The sequence below is a fragment of the Gobio gobio genome, assembly GCF_949357685.1.
Source record: "Gobio gobio genome assembly, chromosome: 2".
Lineage (NCBI taxonomy): Eukaryota > Metazoa > Chordata > Actinopteri > Cypriniformes > Gobionidae > Gobio > Gobio gobio.
This window is the reverse complement of record NC_137098.1, coordinates 52,399,443-52,415,731: the sequence shown is the minus strand read 5'-3', so window position 1 is coordinate 52,415,731 and position 16,289 is coordinate 52,399,443. Positions and strand designations below refer to the sequence as shown.

The 16,289-nt window shown below is 37.6% G+C and overlaps 3 protein-coding genes across 12 annotated transcripts in view; 2 read left to right on the top strand and 1 right to left on the bottom strand.

Annotated features, from left to right (window-relative positions):
* The first annotated feature begins 9,554 nt into the window (after positions 1 to 9,554).
* On the top strand, positions 9,555 to 11,098 carry LOC307122635 (glyoxal reductase). The gene is made up of 2 exons (XM_079810774.1): positions 9,555 to 9,761; positions 9,855 to 11,098. Exon 2 carries the CDS (start codon positions 9,884 to 9,886, stop codon positions 10,748 to 10,750), a length of 867 nt encoding a protein of 288 aa, XP_079666900.1. The 5' UTR covers positions 9,555 to 9,761; positions 9,855 to 9,883; the 3' UTR covers positions 10,751 to 11,098.
* Positions 10,812 to 15,222, bottom strand: badb (BCL2 associated agonist of cell death b). Of its 2 annotated transcripts, XM_079810776.1 has the most exons (5): positions 14,820 to 15,222; positions 13,889 to 13,989; positions 13,040 to 13,187; positions 11,978 to 12,165; positions 10,812 to 11,854 (listed from the first exon to the last, which is right to left on the bottom strand). In XM_079810776.1, exons 3-5 carry the CDS (start codon positions 13,176 to 13,178, stop codon positions 11,741 to 11,743), a joined length of 441 nt encoding a protein of 146 aa, XP_079666902.1. In that variant the 5' UTR covers positions 13,179 to 13,187; positions 13,889 to 13,989; positions 14,820 to 15,222; the 3' UTR covers positions 10,812 to 11,740. The 2 variants fall into 2 exon arrangements, with proteins under 2 accessions (XP_079666902.1, XP_079666901.1); XM_079810775.1 differs by lacking the exon at positions 14,820 to 15,222 and having other exon boundaries at positions 11,978 to 12,198; positions 13,889 to 13,976.
* The window catches only part of exoc6b (exocyst complex component 6B), a 107,715-nt gene continuing 106,274 nt past the window's right edge, over positions 14,849 to 16,289 (top strand). For 6 of the 9 annotated variants that reach the window (XM_079810769.1, XM_079810764.1, XM_079810771.1 and 3 more), the window contains exon 1: positions 14,849 to 14,994. In XM_079810769.1, coding sequence (XP_079666895.1) covers positions 14,906 to 14,994 — 89 coding nt within the window. In that variant the 5' untranslated portion in view covers positions 14,849 to 14,905. The remainder of the gene's footprint in view (positions 14,995 to 16,289) is intronic. The other 3 variants (XM_079810772.1, XM_079810770.1, XM_079810768.1) reach the window with 1 other exon arrangement.

The window sequence follows — 16,289 nt, the reverse complement described above, 5'->3', positions numbered from 1 at the left end:
AGAGCACATATATGTAGTGCAGGTAAAACTGAGCCCTCAGCTTCCAGCATAGTCACACCCACTTACCAATGTGTCCTCATGCATGTGGATGTGTATAACGGGACCCTCCCCATGGCCATTATTACACTGTTTAAATGCGCTTGCTGCATTTCCCTTTCCAATCCCTTTTCTTTGTTTGTTGCCTAACTTTATTAACCTTTGCATGTCCTTTCATCTCTCTTGCTCTGGTCTTTGTCCAAGGGCGTAGTTTTGATTTGATTTGATCAGTGCAGGGTTTGAAGTGTGAAACGTTTAGCGGGGTCCCAGGGCATGGTCCCTCGTGAGATTTATTTGTTTTCTTAATTTATTTTTTGGTATCATCCACACATACAAAGTTGGCTGATAACAGAATGGCAATAAAGTAAAAAACGTATTAACAATTGTTTACATAGGATATATGATATATTTTATATTATTTAAGCACCTAAAACCTTATCAGTTTGACAGAATTTTATAAATACAAAAGTTTCATGGTAGGTCCAACTAACTAAAAATGTTAAATTAAAAATGTTCTTATACTGAAAATCCTCCTCATTACCATGCTAAGGCCAATGTTCATTAATTTTTTTATCAATAGCATATATGAAAAATAGCAACATATACATTTAGAAGCCATAGCTTCAACATGCCACAGTTGTAATATAAATCTTTTTTTTTTTTTTAATTTTTTTTATCTATTCTCTTAACAGATTATCTGTTATAAAATCTTCAAGTCAAAATTTACCACAGTAAATAAAATAGAACGTGATCAATTCTAGTAAAGGTGGTCATGAGTAGTTTACATGAGTAGTAGGATTAACCCCCAACCCCCTCAATAAACTATGTCTCCTGGTAAACAATTTAAATAATACTGTAAACGTGCCATGTTATGAAATATTCACAAATTTCAGCGATCACATTTTTTTAACTAATATTTTACAAACCACAGTGGACCATGCAGTGACAGAAATTGACTTTTCCATTAAGGGATGAAATTTGCTGGATTTTCATTAAAAAACACACAAAAAAAACACTTTATATATAGCCTATATTTTCTGTACTTATTAAATGCGTAATCTTTTATGTCAAATTATTTATTCAATACATTTAATTAGAATAATAAGAAACTATAGGTCTGTTATATTTGCACTGTAGATGTGGCATAGAAGTGGCATTTAGAGGTATTTACAGAGACTCAGAAGAAACTCATTTACACTGCATTACAACAGCATAAATCATTTTATGATTTACAATTTGAAAATAGAAATATGAAATGATGGGTCAAAATTAAAAGATTCTTTCCATTTGGAAACTAAAAATGGCCAGGTGACGGCAAGCCACTGTTCCAATGAGTCTTTGAATCATTCATTCAACCGAATAATTGAAAACGGCTGATTAATTCAGGAATGAAGATGCAAGTGACTGTCTTCATGAATCGTTTGCTCAACTTGTTCATTGAACACAGATTCATTCAGTAACAAAACACCACTGTATTGCTCAGAGATGCTTAAACGTTCTTTTATGCCTTTGTTTGGAGGAAAAACAGACAATATTATCAGATAAAATTGTGTCTAAACTGTAAGTCACTTAATTTTAGATTCTTGTTTATTTGACTATTTTATAAAATAATTTTGTGCTGATCATATTCAGGAAAAAACAGCATGTCCTTCTGTGATGCTTAACTACATGTTATAAATATAAAAAAGAAGAGCGTATACATTTTTCCCAACATAATTTTAGGGGCATTTTAATTCCTTTTGGTGGACCCCACAGCATAATAAATGCAGAGCATCTTCCTTACTTCCAGAAGAGAATAGCAGACATAGAGTATACTAGAGTCATAGTTTATTTCAATTCTATCAACTCTCAGGAAGATTTTTCGCATGGTAATGGATATGACAATGTTAATGTATTTGGTCTCGGCAGAATATATCTGCTACGCTGCTACTGTCGATTATTTCTGTTGTTGTAGATTGCTGCTGCTGCTGATTATTATTATCACTGCTGCTGCTGCAGAGGAAGTACAGTAACTTGCTACTGCCAACACATACACCACACACTGCTGTGAGCATGTAAGACATGCTGCTGCTGCTGCACAAATAACATATATCAATTATCCCATAGCAGATCTATACAGGTGGAGCTGGGGAAGGTGGAGGGTTTTAGATGAACTCTAGAGAATGGTAACCATCCATTTCAATGTTGAGCAGCAAGCTTATTGGCTGCAGATGCAACACGGACCAATCAGCTTGTGCCAAGTAGTTAACGTTGTAAATATCATTAGCTTGTGTTAAGCCTGCGCCATCTAGAGTTTCATGACAGAACTAGCCATTAAAACAGTAATATTGTGAAAGTTTTCTTTTTTTAATCCTGTAATGGTGAATCTGAATGTTCAGCATCATTAATCCAGTTTTCAGTGTCACATGATCCTTCAGAAATCATTCTAATATGCTGATTTGCTGCTCAAGAAACATTTCTTATTATAATCAATTTTGAAAACGGTGTTGCTGCTTAATACTTGTGGACAACTAGATTTTTTTTCAGGATTCTTTGATTAATCGAAAGAAAATCATTTATTTGAATTTTTTGTTACTCCAAAAAATTCTTTACTGTTCCACAAAAAAAGAAAAATAGTCTGAACTTAATCAGAAAAAAGATGTGCATTTAAATGTGGTCATTGGATTTAAGTGTCTAAATGAATAAATAAATGGTGATGCAATTTTAGTGCAAAGGCTAAATTAAAACTTCTTAACAATGCATTCCTGGGTGCTGACTATACTAGCAAACTACTATTAATCCATTCACTTTCCAACACGCACAATTTATTATGTCATTGCAAATGGAATGGATGACATAATTCATCATCTTCTCAACCCACCTCCTCACATCACACACGATCAGCATGATTCATACTTCAAGGTCTCCTGGGTTTTTGTCACAGGATGGAGTGTAATTATAAAGAGATATTAAGATGTATACAAGACCAGCTTCTCAGAAAAAAACGTTCAGAGCTTGATTGACATGGAGGTTTAAAGGTCGAGATGTGAATATAATTAGCTCATCAAGTGAAAACGTGAGGCCATGCCCTCTCCTGTTGTTTTGGCAGCTGCTATAAAGAGCAAGCGGATGTATTAATAATATAATTCTTCATGACTCGCCTGGTTTCCAGGTTACAGCGATATGTAAACTCTGAAAATAAAAACAAGAGAGATAAATCTAGGCTTTTTCTTGAGTCATGAAGCCAAAGTTAGAAGTCTTTGACAGATAGATACAAGAGAGCTTCAACTAATTCTTCTTCTGATCCTGTAATAATTTCGCAAAGGCAGCCAGAAACAGGTGTGGATTTTGAGACAAGAGGATTGGGCATGTATAGCCTTGGCCGATGACCTCACCTTATTGAGAGTGGTCTGCCACACACACACTCAATTTAGCGGATGATGCAACAACATGCACACACTCAAACACACAGAAACACTAAAAAGTGAACAAAACGTGATGTTCTAACGACTCCATTCAGGTGAACGCATAATAGAACATACAATGTAATTTCAGGCTTAGTGAGAGTGACATGCAACAAAAGGTATTTTCACCCAAAGCAACAGTTTGAAATATTAGTGTGTATTTGTAATGCTCATACAGCGTAAATGAACACAGTTGGAACCATTATTGATACGTTTCAAAAAAAAACAAACAGAATGCACAGAATGCTATTCAAAACCTTGAAAAAGACATAAAACAGCCTTTTCTTTAACAAAAACAGGTCGGAACTCCTTAAGTGTCAAGGAATGATGGTTTGAACTTTTTAATTAGCAGGACTCTTACGGAAGAACAGAGAGAAGGGAAACAGTGAGCTGTGAAAAGAGCAGGAAGAACATCAAGAAAACAATCTATTCTCGTAGTTTTCAATGTCATAACTTCTATTGTGTAGTGCAGAATTGACTGCAGATTTGAATGAATATGTAATTTAGGCCTGGTTTCACAGACAGGGCTTAGTTTAAGCCAGGATTAGGCCTTAGTTCAATTAGAACATGCTTTTATTTACATACCTTAGACGAACATATCTTGAGACAAAACAATGGCACTGACATATTTTAAGATATGCCAGTGCAAGTTGCTTTCAGTTAAAACAGCTCAAACTTGTATTTTAGTCATAATGTCAAAACGGACATTGTCATATTTCATATTTCGCTAGAGATTTCTTACCTGGCCATTCTAGTAATGATTCCAGTGTTCTGTCCAGTTGCTGAATTAGGGTCAGGATTGTGAGGGGCATCTAAACAAGGTGTTAGAAAGTCTATAATATTTAAAACCATTACATTTGAGTTCATAAACACTTATTATTTGTAACTAATTATAGACCAATATTGAACACAATTTTATCATGCTGAAATTATCAGCATTGCCCAGTAACTTGTTACATGTTCACCACTTTGTCAGTTACAGATTCTATTGACAGCTTTGTCAGTGCATAATAGTGGATAACAATTTCTGTTGTCATTTTTTTGGTGAATTTGGAGGAAATGTTGAGTGGCGTTGCTAGGTTTTCTGTGCCCCCTGTACATTGGCCCTCCTCGTGGGGCCCTCAGGGGAGATAATTTCCTCCATCTGTCATTGAAAGCCCATATCGGTCGACAACTAATTTTAACTGATTATTTGCTCCCCAAAAGGAGTAAGTAGCGCTTCGATGATGAATAAAAGAGAAAAGATGGGAAATCTAATGACAAAATTCTGCTTGCTTAGCCATTTACTAAATGCATAGGATTTTAAATAATCATTGAAAATTAATAAAGAAAAATTAAAGGGATAGTTCACCCAAAAGTGAAACTTCTGTCATTAATTACTCACCCTCATGTTGTTCCAAACCCACAAATTCATCTTCGGGAACACAAATTAAGATATTTTTGATGAAATCCGAGAGCTCTCTTGACCCCACATAGGCAACAATTTAATTAACACTATCAAAGTATGAAAAAGTTATGGAAGTTTAAATCTACTGTAAATGAAAAATACTGTACTAAATATTTTTTATTTCATATAAAATATATATATTTTACAAAAAAAATGTTTTACTCTAAAATTACTATAAAATCAAAGCCATATGTCTAACCAAGTTGTGTTCCAAATTTGAAGTTGATATCACAAAAATTGAAGTCCCCATGAGATTTTGTTTAGGCGCTATACCAAAAATAGCCACCGGGTGTCATTCAAATTCCATTGATTGTTTTTTTGATGCATTTTCCCGTAAATTTCTGTCCAAATATCACTTCCATCACAAAACAGTCACCAAATATGGACCCTTCCGACAATATGTGGTTTCTCAAGATTGGAAAAGATTTTAATTATAAAGTAGTTAAAATAATTGTTGTAATATGAAACATGACATTGCCCACTAGGGGAGGAGCCCGCTAGAAGAATTTAGAGTACCGTTTCCATGGTAACACAATGTCCGATTTCAAAACGGTTTTCACAGGATGAATTTTGAGTTTGTAAGCTTTCAAATGATACCTAATTTATGATAATTACTTAAATATAATATACGGAAAAAAAGAGCACCAGACGTCCCACCTGTGGGACGGTGACAGTTAAGGGGTGAACCCCTGTAGTCACATGGACTATTGTAACAATGTTTTCCTACCTTTCTGGGCCTTGAAAGTGGTAATTAAATTGCTGTCTATAGAGGGGTCAAAAAGATATAAAAAATATCTTAATTTGTGTTCCGGAGATGAACAAAGGTCTTGTGGGTTAATGACAGAATTTCCATTTTTGGGTGAACTAACCCTTTAATATTAGGAAAGACACTGATATATGCAATTTACCATTATACACATGTGGTGTTGGTAGACAATTGACATCTGAATCAGCATGAATCTACAACAGAAAAGAAACGAGAAAACGATGAAGAAAATACCAGTGATGGATGGTTTCACAAATGAAAAGTACCTGAAACAGGTATTTTATTTTTATCAGCTTCTATAATTAACATCATGGTGTAGTTATGCCACTTGAATGGGCTAATGTGTCAGATTGTGCACCCTGCAGGGACAATTAAAGATGATTAACAATTGAGACAGTGTGTGTGTGAGTGAGTGAGTGATGGACAGAAGAACTGTCTCCCTCCAACACACACATTCATACACTAACCTCACTGCCACAAAACATCGCTTCTGCACCATTGGCCGAGCAAGGGGACTCCCTGAAAAGGAAGACAGGGAGAGAAAGATCTATTGGTTCTCTTTTTTTGACATCTAATTCCTGTTCCCTTTTCCAGCACATTTAACATAAAAACAAAAGACCTGTTGTAGGCAAGTCTGTAAGCGTATCAGCTGGAGGGCTTGTGCACATACACACAAATTCCCAGTGAAAAGCCATCTATTTTCGACACCGCATTAGGTGAGTTGTGTAAACTCCACTGAATTATTGGAGTCCTCGCCAGAATGAACCAACCGTCATTTCCCCATCGCCCACCACAAACAAAATGAGGACACGATGGACTTAAAAGTACATGTCAAATTCTGTTCTCCGCTGGCTTATTGATTTGTGCATCTCCTCCTACGTGGAGGAATTGGATGAGGTGGGATGTTATTTTAACAGCTAAATTATTATGTTCTGCCTCCTGATTGAGTGACAGCCTCATTGAGATGGCGCCCCATGCTCAAGCTCCTCTGCTCTGCTGTTTCATAACTACTGCATCTGACTCAACACCTCATCACTCGGGTCAACAACCTTATTGGCTTATCAACCATCACCGAAAACAAAATGGAAAATCCCACAAATGTCTCCTTTGTTTGTGTCTGTCTGATAGCAAGATCCCATGAAAGGTAGCATACTTATAAACACCCTCCTATAATTGTATGTTATAAATTATCTATTGGTATCTATTTACTGTATGTGAGTCATGAGCTAAAGTTTAGCTCATGATGCTGTTCTGCCATTTTATTTCCATTTATGTCCTACAGTGACACTATGCATTCAGCAAAGACTTTGAGGAAGTACAGATATGAACGTACATGTGGTGTAATAAAAATGATTAAATACACTATGAGAGAGACAGATTTGATCGCCACATACAGCATGCAAAATGCAGCTCATCAACACACTTACTGAAAGCACTGAGAGTTTTCTGTGGTTAGTTTATTCTGCTTGTGTTGGCTCGTAGTGCCCTCTTCTGGATGATCCATTGCAGTGGTTTGGACTGTCCTCATTGGCTCACTAGCACACCGTGGACTTCTCGATATAGACTCCTGAGGGCATTTACATTTACTTTTGTCAGCTTGTGACAATTCTAAGGATTTGAACACCATGCACCATGACAAGAAATTATGTACATGCTCAATTAAGAAATGAACCACAAAATAAGCTCAATATAACTCAAGAAATGAATATTTAATGAGACACTCACCGAAGTGTTCCAGGACTTGGTATGTGTTACTGGTAAACAAGAGACAAAGTTAATTCAGAGCATATGTCAAAGTGTTCAGGAAGTGTACTGTAACTGAGATGCCGCCCACCTGCGCATTGAAAGGCTGGTTCACGATAGTCCACATACAGTGTGATGAGGAAGGGGTACGGAGACAGTTTTACACCCTCCTTCATGAACCTCATTTTGGACACTTGTTCCCATTTACTCTTGTCTGTAAGTGTTGTATGTTGTCAAGGGAATGAATGGTCCAATATTTGTAGAAATTACACTTATCACTTCTACTTTAACTGACCCTGAATGCAACATTTTATTCACAGCAGTTCAGTTTTTCTAATTAAAATAAGTTAAAAGTCAAGGCCCCCTGTAGGTTGAGCTCTTTAATATCTTTAAAGGGGCAGTTCACCCAAAATGAAAATTGTCATCACTAACTTGCATGACTTTCTCTGTTCTGTGGAACACACACAAAAAAGGTCTATTAAAAAAAGTGTTTTTTTAGTGATACAATGATTAGTCCCAAGTCAAAGGCAGTGTTGGGAAGGTTACTTTCGAAATGTAATAGGTTACAGATTGCAAGCTACCCTATTTGAAGTAGTGTAAATATTTAAATTACTTTATTAAAGTAATGTAACTGATTACATTGCATTACTTTTTTCTATTTCCAGCACTGGAACACATTTTTAACACTTGCCATGGTGGCAAGACAGGTTGTAGCCTAAAGCTTCCATCTGCAATGTGGATTGATGTAATTGGCACGTAGTGCGCTGCAAATTCAAACGAGAACCAATCAAAAGCATTAGAATAGCATCACTTTCCTAAACAGCCTTTAAATGGCAGGAGGCATCATGCGCGTCAAAGACAAATTAATATGATTCAACATATCCTAGCTTTTAACAGAAAATATTCAGATGTAATTCCTTTTGTAATCATTAACATTTTCACAAGTAACTAATTTAATTACGCATTTTTCTCAGTAAATGTCACGGATGTCTCTGTTAAATTACGTAATCTAGTTACATGTAACTTACTCCCCAACACAGGTCAATGGTTGCCAAAACTGTGTGGTTACTCACATTCTCCAAAATATCTTCACACAAGTTTGGGACAAAAATAAGGGTGAGTAAATGATGACAGAAGTTTCATTTCTGAGTGATCTATCCCTTTAAAGTTATGTTCAGAAAAGCATACAGGGGAAAATGGTGAAATGCTGGGTTGTGAAGGGGTGAAGACCATCCAGGTTCACAAGTACTGCACGCACAGCATTCTGTGAAGCAAAATCACATCAAGAATCAAATCTTCCCAAAGTTTATGAATCCAAAATTATAATCTTGATCTTAAAAAACCTCCAGCTCCTCAGTGACTAGCATCCCATTCAGCATGTCCTCCTCATCATCAATGCTGTGAATGGCAATATCCAAGTCAAATATTTCTTGAGAAACTATAATTTTCTGTCTGATATCAAGTTTAAATGTATTGTCAAAATAATACTACATACTTTAAACAAATAAAATAACCTTGCATGTTCTTACCTGCTCATTTCTCCCCGTCTTATCTTGAATTTGAAGACATGTTGTCCAGCCTGAAAAAATCTGGTCTCAGGTACAGGGAACGAAAAGGCCTGGATTGACATAGTTACTTGACATATATGAACAGAATCTTCACTGAAAAACAAAAACAAGATACATACAAAAGAAAGTATGTTATAACGTTAGTCTATTTTATAAATGCAATGTTTTATGTTTATGCTTGTTCATAAATGTATAGTGTCCAGAAATCCAACGTTTTACAAACAAAACCTCGAGCTAGCTAGAACAAATGATTAATAAAAGAGGTCCAGTAATTTATATAGCCTATTTAGCCTTTTTAAAATGTACTAAATGGAAATTATATGGTTAATAAACAGCCAGCGGCAAAAGTATAAGTTACCGTAACGCCTCAAGTATTCGGCGCCAAATATGACTGAAAGGCGCGGGACTGTCGAGCTGTCGCGTCCCGCCCCCCAGCTCACGACAACAAACTCTGATTGGTCAAAAGCGTCATCCAGTGAGGCGCGAATCAGCTGCTATCTCTACGGCTCTGGTGACGACGAGAGATCCACAGAAATATGTTCCGCCCCTTTATTGTCACATGATCATGTTAGGTTGAGCAGTTGTAAAACAGCAGCAGACGAAGATAAGACTGTTGCACAAAGTTTATCTCCTATTGTTTACAGATAGTACGTAGATAAATTAGCATTGTTATTGACATGGAACAGTGAGATCATTGGACCTTGACTGTGCTGAAGTCACTGGCGACTGTGTGTCTTCATTTTCAAAAAACCTGCAGGGTGAGTTTGTCTCTGTATCATTTTACCTTGACAGTGCATTTTTAATCTAATAGCTGTTTCATGGCTAATATTTATGCACTTCGGTTTCCATAGTCTCCAAAGCAAGGCTTCCTCCTCTCATAATGACTGACCCTCAGCCATCTGTGCTTCTCAACACTGGGACTCGAATGCCTCTATTGGGACTGGGTACTTTCCGTTTGCAGGGCCAAGAGGACACTTACAATGCTGTAGACACTGCTTTGGCAGCTGGTTACCGTGCCTTTGACACTGCTGCTGTGTACCGTAACGAGGCACATGTAGGTCACGCCCTCCGTTGCCTGCTGCCCAAGCATGGCCTCTCACGAGAAGACGTTTTCATTACTAGCAAACTGGGTCCCAAAGACCAGGGCTCCAAAGCTAGGGACGGTTGCCTGAGGAGCCTGGAGCAGTTGGGATTGGGCTACATTGACCTATATCTTATCCATTGGCCAGGTACGCAGGGGCTGCAAGTCGGGGATAAACAAAATCCTGAAAACCGTGCTGAAAGCTGGAGAGTTTTGGAGGATTTCTACTCAGAAGGAACATTTCGGGCCATTGGGGTGTCGAATTACACAGTAACACACATGCAGGAGCTGCTTAAGAGCTGTAAAGTGCCCCCAGCGGTTCTTCAGGTAGAGTTCCACCCAAAGCTGGTCCAAAAAGACCTGAGGGCACTTTGTAAAGAAAGTGGGGTGTGTTTTCAGGCATACTCCTCTCTTGGAACAGGGCTTCTGATATCAGACCACATGGTTCTGGATTTAGCTAAAGACTATGGGAGGACACCAGCCCAAGTGTTGCTGAGGTGGGCTGTACAACAGAACATTCCAGTGCTGCCCAAATCACGTCAACCAGACCGCGTGGAGGAGAACGGGCGTCTGTTTGACTTTGAGATTAGCGAGAAGGATATGGAGAGGCTCTCCGCACTTGATTGTGGGGAGAAGTTCTGCTGGGATCCAACACAAGTGTCTTAAAGACAACGATTCAGTGACATTCCAAGGTTGTTCAGGTGTAAAAATGTACAGCCCACAGCATAAGCTACATGTCTCTTTATTTAATGCTTAGTGCGACATTGAATTTTTTTGTTTGACAATTCAAAATGTAATTGTAAAAGATGTTCTGATGCAAACAGTATATTAAACCAGACTTGGAAACAAAGATACATAGTGCCAAATACTATTAACATGAAGTACAGTACTTATGTTTTACACTAGTGCTGCTAAGAGCAACCTTTGCTGAAAGTGGTTTATTAGAGTTTTGATTAGACTATACTTGTTACAAACAACAAAATAACATCACAATAATAATAAAAAAATCTAATTAAAAAAAAGTTACAAGGCATTGAAAATTTGTATTTTTCAAGTAATACCAGTTATGATGGTGTCCTCTGTTCTTGTTCTCATGGGTATTCAGACACAGTCTTGTTTTTATGGGCTCTTGTGCTAATTGGTTGAGATGATTCCAAGAGATTTTTATGACTCAGATGGTTATAAAACAGAAGGGCTCTTCTAAGTGGCCAAAGTCCCTTTAAATATTGCTAATCATTTCTTTAACAAATGATGCATTATAAAATATCTTTGACTATTTTTGATGTCCTTTGTTAAAAAGTATTTTATCTGAACCTAAAAGCCGATATGGCAGAGTGACAGAAAGTCTGTGTTTTGAACAAACAGATATCCAACTCACATTCATGGAATTTACTGCATATTATTCCCAGAGCTTAAGAAAAGTCAAAGGAGATTCTCCATTTTTGTCTTCTTTGTGGCATAGCACATGCCAGTGAGATACAGTTCATGCTTTTCAACAGTCAAGGGTCCCAGTGCAGTTCATGGAAAAGGTTTAAAACCAATCAATGGAATTTTTCCTTCTCTTCAAAGCAGTGCATCCTTTTCTCCTGCCATCAATTGTTATGTACAGTAGTCTTCTTTTCCCTCCTCTTCCATCATTCATTCACTGTCTGTCAATCACTCTGCAGGGCGCGACTCAGCTTCAGACTCTTTGTGACTCCAAAGGAAGGCCAACCAGCTGGGGGATTGTCGCATCTGACGTGCTGTTGCTGCACTCTTCGCCCTTTTCATCTGTAAGAGATGAGAAAAAGATTTTAACGATCCATTTTATGGTTAAATAAGTAGGTTTCAGTTTACTCTTTAATAGTCCAAAACCTCCTCTTCTCCTATTATGCCAAATAATTGTTTTCTTACCCCTTTATCAAGGAGGATGTCAAACTCATCACTCATTCTCCTTAGCTGTTGGCCATATTTCTTAGCTGCCCACAAAGCAGGAGGAGCAGAGCGAGATCTAGGCCTGAAATCGCCTTCATCTGCGGACTCGGTCTCCAGCAGATCCTCCTCATTCATTGAGAGATTCCTCTGTCTTCCCAGCTGCTCTCCTACAATGGCATATGATACTGAATGACCCTTGCCTGATCAGATCGGACATCATATTAGAATTACATTTAAAGTATTTCTTCATGTAAAGTGAAATTGTCTTAAAAGGATAGTTCACCCAAAAATTAAAATGACCTCATGATTTACTCACCCTCAAGCCATCCTAGGTTTATATTCTTCTTTCAGATGAATACAATCAAAGTTATATCAAAAAAATGTCCCGGCTAATCCAAGCATTATAATGGCAGCCCAAAATTTGAAGCCCCAAAAAATGCATCCATCCATTATAAAAGTAATCCACACGGCTCTGGGGGTTTATTAAAGGTCTTCTGAAGCGAATTTATGGGTTTTTGTAAGAAATATATCCATATTTAACATGTTATAAAGTAAAATATCTAGCTTTCGATGGGCCGCTTTATGTATTCAACTGAAAGTTTAGTGCCTGTAGTCCATGCTTACGCTACGTCGATGTCATCGCCGCGCCAGTTATGCTTCTTTTGTAAGTTGAATACGGAAGGCTGTCCGCTGGAAGTTAGATATTTTACTTTATAATGTGTTAAATATGTATATTTTTCTTACAAAAACCCATCGATTCGCTTCTTAATGAATGGATACACTATTTTGGGCTGCCATTCACATTATAAAGCTTGGAAGAGCCAGGACATATTTTAATATAAATCTGACTGTATTTGTCTGAAAGAACAATGCCATATACACCTAGGATGGCTTGAGGGTGAGTAAATCATGGGGTAACTTTCTTTTTTGGGTGACTTTCTTTACGTTTGTCTTGTAAATGTGCAGTGAGGTGTATCCAGGATACAGCAGAAATGACGTGTGTTCTTCTAACTATCCCACAGGCCCTTGAGACTGACTCACCTTTCAGCCTATCAGGCACAGTGAGGTGCTTCTTTCTCTGTGGTGATCCACTGTTATGTTTATGTTCTGTCTGTCCAGAGTCCTCACAGTCTTCTGACGTCTCTGACTCATTGTCAGAGATGCTGAACATTTGTGCCATGATTAAACTCTAAGTTAAAGAAAAGAAAAAAGTTGATTTTCATAAATACACGTTTAAGTGTTTTAGTAAATGGAGGCATTGGTTACTGTACTAACATTATTTGTCAAGAAGCCATGACTGTATTATGTGCTATCCCACGTTATGAATGGGGTCTCAAACAGATCAAATAAGAGCACGATTGCTCTTAAGAGTCTTCACGACTGATACAATCAACACTGTTGCGCAGCATCTCACTCACTCATGAGATATCATAAAAAAAAAACAGTGTTATGGTCTGAACTCAGCCAGGCTTTCCCGCCGCGATCGTTTATAGTGTAAACGGACACAGACACATTTCTCAGAGCTGACTTCAGAGAACTAACCTGCTTTATATTACACCTGACCGACAATAAACAACAGTATTATCAATTCCAAGCTTCACAAACACCAAACTAACGTTAGTTGTCGTGTTTGTCGAGTTTCTTACCATGATGGCAACCATAATTACATTTCAATTCCACACGTTCATATATATAAAAAAGGGGGGCCAACGGGAAACTTCTGTTTACATTTTTGAGGCTCAGTGCCACCCAAAACCCTTAAAATGAAGTTATACCGTCCAACGACGGTGAGTTAATAACTTTTTTAAGTTTCCGTTCTGCTTTATAGTAGTTTCAACATCGCTTCTTGCATTAATTAATTCTTAATATTTCAACTATCGAGTGTCTTACCGATTTCTGGCGTCTTACGTAGAGTCTTCCGGGTGATCTGGGTCTCTGGTGTTTGGACAGGCTCTGTTTGGACTCCTGCTTCTCTCCGACACCCGCCCGTGCTGTGCGGAATATAAGCGCAACAGGATTTCACTTTCGACTCAACATAGTGCTAAACACGCACTAAACAATGTAAACAACAATTAAGTCTATAACAAATCAAGGAAATACATAACAAATATATAACGTTGGCTACATAAAACGAACACGGGCATTGCTGTTGCTTAAATGAAAAAGTTTTAGCTATAGAGAAATAAATATGAATCGTTTTAAAATCACGTATAGTCTAGTCAGCCCGGGTCTTGATCACCCTGGGCTATATTTACCAAATAAAGGAATGGATATGAAATACTCTGATGAGTTGATGGTTGAATAATTAGTTTTTGATTCCCGGATGATTGGTCAATTATAGAGCGTTGCTATAGACAACAATCATTATTTATAAATGAATCACCACCGCAGAAACACTGATAATGCTATGGTAAGGATGCAATAAGTACATCAAAAAATAAATTATTACCATGTCATGTTTAATAACTTAATATCCATTAACACAGTGCTGGTTTGTTTGGTACATGAAGCACTAGATGTCACTGTCTTGCAATACAGTTTTTAGTTGACGCTAGAGTTGTAATAATTAGCATTCAAAGTATACAATAAATTCAGTCATTAATGTAAACGTTTTTTAGATACATTTCTCGCTTTATTTTTCTTTAACTATGACAAGTTAAAAAAGTTGTATTTAATTGTTGTATAATTAAAAACAATTACGTTTTAAATTACATGTCTCCTCATTGTCTCCTCATTAAACTATTACAGATAAATACGGATATTACAGATTTTTTGTTCACTCAACAACTTATTTCGCAGTAATTAATAGTTCCAGTACTACCGGAAGTAAAAGGTCCAGTATTTTCCCCCCTCTCTCACTCTGGGCGCTGTGTGTGTTTTCTCGAGCGCGTCGCGAGGATATGGAAGATGGCGAGCGCGGAGACAGCGGCGGAGCACGAGCGAATCCTGCGTGAGATTGAGAGCACAGACACGAACTGCATTGGACCAACGCTCCGGTAAGACTTAATTAACCGTAGAGGAGGCTACCGGGCTCGGGGTGTAATGTGACATTTTGGTTCAAAGGTGCCCGGAGAGCCTGTTCTCCTTGTTCGTTCAACTTCTCACTTCAGAGACTTGCCAGGAAATCTTCCATTCAAGTTGTCAGGCTGGGAAAGTAGGCGCTCAGTAGCGGTTTAGAGAAAGTTTTAGTTAGTATTCCTCTCACACGGTTCCCTGCAGGACTCCCGGAGAGAGCAAGCGGATATTGGACTATAATGAATAATGCTCTTTATTTGAAAACAAACCAAAAGAAGTGTTTACACTGTGTTCTTTTGTTGCTGTCCATTGTATTTAAGGAAGTAACCCAGGCTTTTAACTTCTCCTCAAAACACTGGCTTTTTATTTTTTCTTAAAATGTATTCCGCCAGAGCTTAATGACACATTTGTTTTTAGTAGACATTAGTAGTTATGGGAGAAATTAGTTAAAAGTTGCTTGTGAAGAACAAATTAAGTTGTCAGCAAATGAACAGTTATTTTTTCATGTGGACTTTCTACTTTTTATCCAGCTGGAGCTGAATTTGCAAACCACAGATTTCAGTTAAAGGTCAGCAATTCTCTGTCAGAAGTGGTTGACATTCTGGAAAAGGATGTGTTATGACAGTTTAATGAAATCAACAATCCAGCAGTATTTTCGGTTAGTTAGTTCAGCTTTAGTTTAGCTTTCATTGTGTATGTTTATTCTCATTTAGTTATTTTTAGCCTGTCATACAAATATGACAACATCATCTATGTTATGACTCAACTAAAGCTGTTTATGGTGAAGATCTGCAGTGAATTCAATTACAGTTAGGCTACTTAACCGTCATAATATTCACAATGTCTTGAGCAAGTACACACAATGTAGAGAGCATACTGTGCACAGTCATTTTTCCGCTTACTTTCCTCATAGTTAACCTACAGGTCCAGTACCAATCACCAATTGAATAAATTTCCTGTAACTTAGCGACCAGTTTGTGTTTTACATTGTTGTTTAGATAGTGGAACTGTGTGATGCTAATTTTGGTGCTAGCAGGGTGGTGTGTGGGGCACATTGATAATGGCTTCATATTCTCACACCCTCTGGTGGGACTTTCATTTACAGAATGGACATTGCGAGCACAGCCTAGCTTCCTGGCCGTGGTCATATTTGCATGTTTATTTATGACATTGAAAATCATTGTATGTGGTTCTTTTACACCAGTCCCATAAGACTGCACTTAAAAACACAAGGAGCTGTGTTCTTTAAAGCATGTACAAGACAGGAGAGCTAACC